At 48.3% G+C, this 9,996-nt stretch overlaps 1 protein-coding gene across 1 annotated transcript in view; it reads left to right on the forward strand.

Annotated features, from left to right (window-relative positions):
• Positions 1-9,996, forward strand: part of ELP3 (elongator acetyltransferase complex subunit 3) — a 103,722-nt gene that overhangs the window by 62,744 nt on the left and 30,982 nt on the right. Inside the window, exons 11-12 of the mRNA XM_009895442.1 lie at positions 1,197-1,287; positions 5,186-5,251. Of these exons, the coding sequence (XP_009893744.1) occupies positions 1,197-1,287; positions 5,186-5,251 (157 nt within the window). The remainder of the gene's footprint in view (positions 1-1,196; positions 1,288-5,185; positions 5,252-9,996) is intronic.

Below are 9,996 nucleotides of genomic sequence, written 5' to 3' on the forward strand. Positions count from 1 at the left end.
TGAGGGATTGGAGCATCTCCCGTATGAGGAGAGGCTGAGAGCGCTGGGACTCTTTAGCCTGGAGAGGAGAAGGCTGAGGGGAGACCTTATTATGGCATACACGTATCTAAAGGGGGGGTTGCAGGAGGATGGAGCCAGACTCTTCTCGGTGGTTCCCAGGGACAGGACGAGGGGCGATGGGCACAAGTTGGAAGAGAGGAAGTTCCGTTCCAACAGACGGAAACCCTTCTTTAGGGTTGGGGTGACAGAGCAGTGGCACAGGCTGCCCAGGGAGGGGGGGGAGTCCCCTTCTCTGGAGGTTTTCAAGACCCGCCTGGATGCAGTCCTGAGGGATGTGCTCTGGGCAGTCCTGCTTTAGCAGGGGAGTGGGGCTGGGTGGTCTCGAGAGGTCCCTTCCAACTCTGAAAATTCTGTGATTCTGGCATGTTTCTTTTTCAGTTTGATGTGGCTGCATAGATCCTCCTTTCCCTAAGGAATGGTCTCCTGCTGTCGTCGCCTCTAGTGGGACAAACTGCCCTGGAGGGCAGCGGAGAGGCCAAGCCTGGTCTGACTTCACATTTCATTGTGGTGCTTCCCTTGGAGAACTGAAGGAAGGAGTTCTGCCGTTTGCAGACTCGTGATTTACATTCCCGTAGGAAGGCCCTAAACCTTCTGGCTGGGCTTTGCTGCAAATCATTGGCTTAACCAGAACTTTTTCACTTCTAAGCAGCTAACACCCCAGTATAAAAATGTTCTGATTCTGATGAATTTTCCCTGATGGACATTCAACTCAGAGACTGCAGAAAGACGCGGTCTGGTTCCCAATTGCCGGTCTCCGGCAACAGATACCGTGAAGAACATCTGACCTGGAGTCCCAGGCTCGGCTGGATGAGCCTTTTTTTTTCCCCAGACTTCCAAGTGAAGAACTGAGAGCAAAATTATAACCTATTTCTCAAGAGTGTAAAAGCCTGCTTTTGTCTCCAGTCTTTTTACTAAAATAAAATCTGTAGCTTTTTCCCTTCATTTTTCTCCTGCTCTTAGTTGTGGTTTGCCTGTGTTATTTCTTGTTCAACTAAAGACTTGAAACAAAGGTAATTCGGATAAGTTCTGTGGTCTGCTATTTGGGATCTTGGCCTTAGGTGGCCGTAATTGTACTTTATGGTGTATCACCTGCTAATGCGGTTGTTTGAGGTTTTTGTTTTTTCTCTTCTATGCAGAGATATCCCAATGCCACTGGTCAGCTCTGGAGTGGAGCACGGGAACCTGAGAGAGCTTGCCTTGGCCAGGATGAAAGATCTTGGGACACAGGTAAACTATTCGTCAATCGGCGTTGAGGGAGAGCTGCTTGATGACTTTACATGAAGTAGCAGAGAGGAAAGTAATGACCAGAAAACACAATAAGAGCTGGGTGTGCTGCTGGACTAAAACCATCCGCAAAGGTTTTTCAAAAAAAATGTTCCCGACTCAAAAGCACTTTGGTGATACTTCTGAAAAGCTGTTTTTGTTTGGTTGCTTTTTAGGTGAGCACTTTCGCCCTGTTCCTGAAGGTACTTGGTAACTAGTTTGTGATATTCCATTTTTTTAGCAGAATGAAACCCTAAAATCAGAGAGATGGCAGGAAGGTTTCTTTTTAATTTATGCTATTGGAAATTCTCCTTCCTTTCTTTTTCCCACGCGTGCACTTATTTGACTGAACAATTGGAAGAGAAGCTCTTAGTCTGAGGCCAGAAAAATCTTGCAAGAGAGATTTCGGCACAAACAAATGAGACTTGATATTCTTCATATTTCTAAGGTCAAATAAAAATATGAGCGGGGGCAGAGAGAAGGAGGGGGAGGGAGGAATTGCGTTTGTGTTTGAAGTCAGAAGGAGGTACCTATACCCAGTCTTGGTTGTTCTCAGAAGGTTGCTGCAGCAGTCCTCATCCCCAGTGCCCGCCACGGTCTGTGCTGGCACTGCTCTCTGTTTGAACCTCCCTCCAAAACCTGGTTATCAACCACAGTTTGCAGATCCTCCAGTAAAGTTATGCCCAAATTCCGCCTTTCTTGGGATGCCCGGCTTCCTAGAGAAAACACCACCCAAACCCCGTGTTCCTCGAGACTCTTCCAAAGGGCTTTGAGTGCTTCGGTGTTTCGGTGTTCAGGCAGGGGCAGATCCTCACCACAACTGTGCCACGTGTCCGTGTTGTGATTTAGCGCTCCCTCTTTTCTAACTCACCTTTCCTTAAAGAGGTTTTAAGGCATTACTGCATCCAGAAACAGTGCAGTCTTCAGCTACCGCCTGTCTGCCCGTGCTCCCGCATCAACTTGTGCTGCTGACCTATATTTTTGGTATTTAAGGTGGATAGTTCTCTAGGCTACGTCTAGCTCCGTACTGCCTTTGCCATCTCACTTGGATCTTGCAGTTGCAGTGCAAAAGATCGGAGAAGAAACTCCAGACCGTTTTCCTTCTAGCTGGGCTTTCCGTACCGCGTAATCTCTCCTAAGCTGATGCCGTGGACTTTTCCCTTAAATCGTTCCTCCCAGTCTCTCTCCAGTAGCGAGCCAGGATTTGGCAGACAGCGTTGGCAACCGCAGAAGCTTCCATCCCTCCTGCTGACTTTTCACTTCAAAACCAGGCGGGGGGAGACAACTGCCGGGGTGCAGCTAAGCCTTTTCAATTGAGCTCTTTAGGGCTACTGGTGAACCCTTCCCTGGGTTTGATACTAAACCCACATCATTTGATCTGAACCTGATCAAGACCAGCTGGAGAAGCAGGGGTAGCTGATCCATGGCAGTCAGGGCTGAGCTGAACCGTTAAAGGGCTTGTCAGGCTGGCAGGCATCGCTTTTAGAAGAACCAAAATCTGTAAAACTCTCTGCTGTGCAGGTGATTATAGATTTTAATTTAGTGAGGCAGAAACACCGCAGCTGGTGGAATGAAGAACCAAACAGGTGGCTGCAGTATAGCTTGAAATGTAAGGTACTGTTGTGTTTTTCTTGTGTCGAAGGAGAAAACTATTAAGTATGCTTTGTCCTCTTGTCTATCTGCTTGGAAAAGGGGCGGAAAAGGCCAAGGCAAGAAAGGGCTTGTAGGAATCTTACATGTTTGCAGGCTCAATAGTAAAGATCAGCCAGCTTTGGCATCCGTCTTTGGGGAATGGCTTGGTGAGGAGCGCGTTTGGGTGATGGGGATCAGTCGTGCCAACACCGCAACTTGTGTCTGTGCGTGTTGGAGAGAAATTCTTCTTGAGCAGCCTTGTTGGAGGGACCAGATGCTGCCCTTCATGCTTGCCAGCCACTGAGTGCAAGTGGAGATAGGCAGTTGGGACATAGAATTCTAAAGCATCATCCCAGCATACGTTGTCACAGAATCATAGAATGGTTTGGGTTGGAAGGGACCTTGAAGATCATCTAGTCCCACCCCCCTGCCATGGGCAGGGCCACCTCCCACCAGCCCAGGTTGCTCCAAGCCCCGTCCAACCTGGCCTTGAACACCTCCAGGGATGGGGCAGCCACAGCTTCTCGGGGCAACCTGCTCCAGGGGCTCACCACCCTCACAGGAAACAATTTCTTCCTCATATCTAATCTAGATCTGCCCTCTCACAGTTTGAAACCATTCCCCCTCGTCCAATCACTACATGCCCTTGTAAAAAGTCCCCCCCCCCCAGCTCTCCTGGAGCCCCTTCGGGCACTGGAAGGGGCTCTGAGGTCTCCCCTTTTTCGCCTTCTCTTCTCCAGGCTGAACCCCCCCAACTCTCCCAGCCTGTCCTCCCAGCAGAGGGGCTCCAGCCCTCCCAGCAGCTCCGGGGCCTCCTCTGGCCCCGCTCCACCAGGTCCATGTCCTTCCTATGTTGGGGGCTCCAGAGCTCATCCTTTCTCAGTTCTGGGGCTCTTAATGAAGAGTGGCTATTTCTCTGCCTTTTACTGTGCTGTCTGTGTAGCTGGGAAACTAAAACAGAGGAGAGCTTGTGTGCTCTAGAATCCTGGTACGACAGTGAATCCTGGTTTTACCATAGCTCACTCTAAAAAACCAAACACGAAACCCCACTTTTTTCTGCTGTTTGGGAGATCGTCGCTTTATATGGATAATGGAATTAAAAAGCATTCAGAGGAAGACAGGGCATGAGATAGAGCTGTGCTTGTTCTGGGTGCTCCGAGTTTCAGTGTGAATTGGATTTCCACCTTTTTTTCCCCCTGTCTAAAAGTCTGGCTTTTGGAAATCCATGGGTGGGGAAGTGGTGTTGCTGGTAGAGCAATGGTAGCCCATTGGCGGAGGTTGTCTTCTTTCCCTCCAAGTACAGCTACAGCAGCGCTGGTCGAATGACATGAGCATTTGCAGCTCAGCTGCTTTGGGTAAAACTGTTGCGGCTGCACTTTGCCGACAAAAGTTGGGTTAAGCTTAGCCTTGGACTTTCCAGTAAACCCGCTAAGAGGTGAATGCGCACGGTCTCCTGCAGTGGGAGTGCTTGTACTATCACAGCCCTTTGCTTACCTGAACGGGTGCCAAATTATTCAACTTTTGTTGCCTTTGCCGAGAAGCACAAAAGTTCCTGCGGGCTATAACCCCTCTCTCGAGCACTGAGCTTGGAGCCTCGTCTCCTCCTGTCTGACTGCTAAGGGAGGGAAGATTTCTTTTGGCTCTCCTTGTTTTCTCTCTCATTGATCCCAAGCCTCAGTGAAGCTCTGTGGATGCCAGATCAGCGTTAGCTTTACTTTCTGATATTTGGGTAGGACTTCTGCAACAGTTCTCATTTAAAAGCAAGAAAAGGGTTGTTGAGATTTAAAAACTGGCTATTTAAGCATCTCTGGTGCCTGAGGGTAGATTTTGCCAATGTTAGACCTTCCCAATGGAGGGTAAAAGTGGATTGTGCCAAAGTCTTTTTTTTTTTTTCTCTGTTGTTCTTTCATGTGTGTTGACTTTGCCTCCAGACCCTGCTGTTTGCGAATCAAAGGGTACGTTTCCTCGTGAGCCATAACGGTTGCTTAGTGAATTGCTTTTTGCCAGCATGTCTTTCCATTTAGCACTAAGACCTCTTTCAGAGGTATATTAGGGATGGATCGGTGAGCATTTTTATTTTGAAGTCTACCCATTTGAAATTCATCCGTGCAACTTCGTGCTATTACCGGTTAGTTTTGAACCCAACAGGTGGCTGGAAATCTGTGTCTTTCAGAGGTTAATGTTTTTTCTCCTATGTCATTTATTTTCCCCCCTTCCTTTCTCTTCCTAGTGTCGCGATGTAAGGACGAGAGAGGTTGGAATTCAAGAAATTCACCATAAAGTGAGACCGTATCAGGTAAGATTTGTCTTTTTTTTTCCTAGGAGCTTGTTTCAGACACAATTTGTTATATGTGTTTGGTGTGGAGGCGTTGGGGACCCATTTGTTGCACGTCCAATCCTGCGGTTTGCCTTTGTAGTTGGATCCAATTTTCCATTTATTTTCGCAGCAGCTTTGGATGTCTTTTGTTTGAGCGCAGTCACATGTTGAAATTTATGGACCACCATGTTCAATAAACTGACTACAGCCAGCAGTTATTTTGGTATTTGCGCTGCTGTAACAAAATAAGTAGCTCTTTCTTACTGCTTCTCAGCCTTCCCTTTTCTCACTCCTCGTTACAATTTGGATTTAGAAAATACCAAAACCATAGTGTGCTCACGCTGAACAGGAATGAGCGTTTAGCGAGATGAATTTACAGCCTTTTTTGTGAATGTGCGTGTTTGTATAGGCAAACAGTATATGTATAAATACACTTCTGCACATGTATGTGTATAGGTGAGTAGAGCCGTATAGGTGAGTAGAGCCATTTACCTTATAACACATATGTCGTGGTTTTCCTTCCTAAAATAGTCTACAAAAAGATTGCTATGCTTATTCTATAGAAAGGAAAATGGACAGCGCTGAACTTCAGGCATCCGATTTAGCACCTCCAGTTCACTGTAGTTACAAGGAGGGATCGGTCCTTCCAGAGAGTTGGGAGGAAGATGGCCATGTATGGCACCCAAGGAGATGAACTTTCTAAGATCATGCAGGATCCGATCCGTCTTAGCGTACATGTATACCGTGGTTAATAAATCATACCTGGAAGTATTCTCTTCCTCTTAAGACGTTAAGGAAGGTCTTGAAATCGTTGTGGCATTCGTCCATCGTAGATCTCCTTTACTTTCAAACAAGTAGTCTTTGTTCCAGGCAGAAGATACTGCTACCCCCAGATAGATAGCTGAATCAGAGTGACACGTACCTCTCTCTTTTCTCTGCCGTGGGCACATGCCCACTTTCTAAATCATAAAATCAGAGAATACCAGGTTGGAAGGGACCTCAAGGATCACCTGGTCCACCCTTTCCTGGCAAATGTGAGCCGCTAAACTGGGGTGAGGCTCTCTGCGTGTCAGCACAGAAAGAGGTTCCTAACAGAGGTCCTCTTGGTCGCGCTTTGGAAGCTCCACTGATTATTTAGGCTTCAAAGAGGCTCTGAATTTGGTGCCAGAGTTAAGCAGAATGAATATTCTCCGAGTTCAGCATCTGAAAGATGTTCTCACTTTGGAAATCAGAGATTACTAGGAGTTGTATTCTGGTTTTCTCCTGCCATTGTGTGAATTCAGAGAGAGTGCAATACTCCCCATCTTGCATAAGTGGATATAACATATATAAACGTAGAACGATCCCAAATATATTATCTTGTTCTTACCAGATTTCTGCAAGAACTGAGGCTGTACGGTCTCGTTCGTACACGGGCCATGTAGCCTTTGTGCTCTGCTCCCGTTAACCTAATCTGCGGTCAGCTCACGAAATATCTTCCAAAGATGTCTATTGTCAGCGGTGCTAATCTAATTTAAATTGTAAATTTCTTGAGTAGTTAGCAAATAGCTTATCACAGGGTTTTCAAAGCAACGTTATGTTGAAAATTCCCTTTGTTAAACTCATCTGTCTGAGTGGCAGGAGGATGTCATTATGTAGTCTTAGCAAAATTTATCATGACAGCAAGCAAGAGAAATATTCCAAAGATGGGATAATTTTTCATGCGCTTTAGACTAATGACAAGGTGTGATGTTTTTCTTGGCTTCGTAAGTAAACAACACATCCTCTTCATAAGAGAGGCTATCATGTCAGATCTAAAATAAATTAATCGCTTGCTGTAATTAGTTACACTTTCTGCAACTTCTCGCTGTTGAGGATCAGTAGGCTGCATGTATTTTTGTAATGGCGGTGGTGTGTCTGCTTTTAAAAGTATTTTTTTTTTAAAAAAAAATCAATTCGAAGTAGATTACTTGCCTGTAGCTGATTATTTACAGAGCTATCTCTCCGCTGCCTGTTCAATTAGCGGCGTTTCTCCATAGCAGCGGAAGGTATTTGACTGCTTTCAGAACGGTTAAGGCTGCAGAGTGCTACGTAATGGCCTTAAAAATGCTCTCGTGAATCGTTGCTGCAAAGAGACGTTGGATTGACAGTTTTTGAAAGGCGAGCGGCAATGACAGCTCTGTTACGGATACGAACCCGCATTAGTGTTAAAGCAGAAAGTGTAAGACATAGAAGCTGCTGTTGCAAAGCATGGGGGGGGTTGTATCCAGATAATGATCTCAATTAGTGGGAATAAGGCAGATTTTTAAGCTGGGAGTAGCCGTTTTGGGTTAAGAGTGTAACCCGGAGGGGATTCAGGCTGGCTTTTGCCACATTTATGCCAGTATCCCAGGAGGAAAAGGCTCTGTGCATTTCCCGAGTCCCTGAAAACCCTTTGAAGGGGTTGGTGTGTCCTAGGACCCTCTGTGCCCTGGTGGCCAAGAAGGCCAATGGCATCCTGGGGGGCATCAAGCAGAGTGTGGCCAGCAGGGCGAGGGAGGTCATCCTCCCCCTCTGCTCTGCCCCGGGGAGGCCACATCTGGAGCGCTGTGTCCAGTTCGGGGCTCCCCGGGTCAAGAAGGACAGGGAACTGCTGGAGAGGGTCCAGCAAAGGGCTACGGAGATGCTGAGGGGACTGGAGCATCTCTCTGCTGAGGAAAGGCTGAGGGACGTGGGGCTGTTCAGTCTGGAGGAGAGAAGTCTGAGGGGGATCTTCTCAACGCTGATCAATCCTTCAAGGGAGGGGCCGGGGGATGGGGACAGTCTGGTTCCAGTGGTGCCCAGTGACAGGACAAGAGGGAACGGGCACAAAGGTGACCATGGGCAGTTCCATCTCCACCTGAGGAGGGCCTTCTCTGCTGTGAGGGCGGCAGAGCAGGGGCACAGGCTGCCCAGAGAGGTGGGGGAGTCTCCCCCTCTGGAGCCATCCCAAACCCGCCTGGACGCCGTCCTGGGCCACTGCTGGAGGTGCCCCTGCTCTGGCGGGGGGTGGCACTGGGGGAGCTCCAGAGGGCCTTTCCAACCCCCACCAGTCTGGGATTCTGTGTTACTCTGTGCCTAGGGAAGTGGGGAGAACAAAAAACTCGATCCAGTAGGGACTCTCCTGAGCAGATCAGCGTATCTGGTACGTGCTGATGATGCTGTAAAAATGCACACAATATAAAGCCTCCTGGTGAAGGTCCCTGTAGTCGTACTTCATCTCTCTCTACAAGTTGCTTTTGAACTGGATGTGGGCAGGACAGGGCAGGGAGTCCGTACTGGAGAACAAGCAACGGAGCCATGTTTTCTACTTGTTTTGTTTTGTGCTCAGGAGAAGCCAAGAGTTCTCCAATCTTGCCATTTCAAACTCTTAGTATTGCAGTGCTTAATAATATTTTCTGCTTTATACATCAGCAGTAACCTTTAACCCTACTGCCTTTTGCGTATGAAACTAACTGCAGAATCTGGGTATTTTCAAAAGCTCACGCTCTTTTGATGATGCGAGGGCTGGAGCACCTCTGCTATGAGGAGAGGCTGAGAGAGTTGGGGCTGTTCAGCCTGGAGAAGAGAAGGCTCCGGGGAGATCTTATTGCCGCCTTCCAGTGCCTAAAGGGGCTCCAGGAGAGCTGGGGAGGGACTTTTTACTGGGGCACGGAGTGACAGGACGAGGGGGAATGGCTCTAAACTGGAAGAGGGCAGGTTTAGATTAAACATGAGGCAGAAGTTTTTCCATGTGAGGGTGGTGAGGCACTGGCACAGGTTGCCCAGAGAGGTTGTGGAGGCCCCATCCCTGGAGGTGTTGAAGGCCAGGCTGGAGGTGGCCTTGGGCAACCTGGTCTGGTGGGAGGTGTCCCTGCCCATGGCAGGGGGGTTGGAACTCGATGATCTCCAAGGTCCTTTCCAACCTAAACCATTCTATGATTCTGTGATTCTATGATTCCTGTCCAGTTCCGGTTTGTTAGCGGTGTTACATACCTAACGGTAGATCTGGATCGGTGTGTGTCAGCCGTCCTGACATGGGAGCTGGAGCGGAGTTGTGCTCTTGGAGAACTTGGCACATCGGCAGACATCTGCTTGGGCGCTTACCCTGTGAGCTGTACGTCAGCCTTGAAACGAGCCTGGCTTCTGTAGTCAGTGAGGGGTTTAATTGGGAGCTGTGTTCACCCAGGCTTTGTCGTGGAGTAGGGGCAGGCAGGCGACAGAATCTCTTACGGCTTCTCTGTAAACAAATCTTTAATTCATCGATTTCTGGGTATTGGAGAATTTGCAGAAAAAAAGACTGAGGTCCTTTGCTTTATTCTTTATAGTAGTACTGGGAAGAGCGGGCAAGGTACACGTAGGGACCGATCCTATCCTGTGCCGTCGGGGTGTAACTGATAGAAACACCAGTGCAGTGCCGGTGCACAGAGCATCCGCTGACACTTTCCATTCACGTTTGAATTCCTGAAGTTAAAGGAGTCTGTTAAAAGGATGGCAGGTGCGTCTGTGTGATGGTTTTAGTTCAGATCAGGGGTGTGCTTTTGAAGCAAATCCTCCAGTTGATCCCCGCTTTGAAAGCTTCGGGAAGCACAGAAACCTGGTTTCTTTCGGATTCATTTAGAAAGCGCCTTCCAGGAGCGCACCTGAGGTACGCCAGCTGGTAGCGGGTGCCTAGCTCATGGGATGAGACTGGGACCAGTCTCTTCTGAACCCCCCCTCCCCCCCAACACAGACTGTGATGTCATCAG

Source organism: Charadrius vociferus, unplaced genomic scaffold, assembly GCF_000708025.1.
Source record: "Charadrius vociferus isolate BGI_N301 unplaced genomic scaffold, ASM70802v2 scaffold41, whole genome shotgun sequence".
Taxonomy (NCBI): domain Eukaryota; kingdom Metazoa; phylum Chordata; class Aves; order Charadriiformes; family Charadriidae; genus Charadrius; species Charadrius vociferus.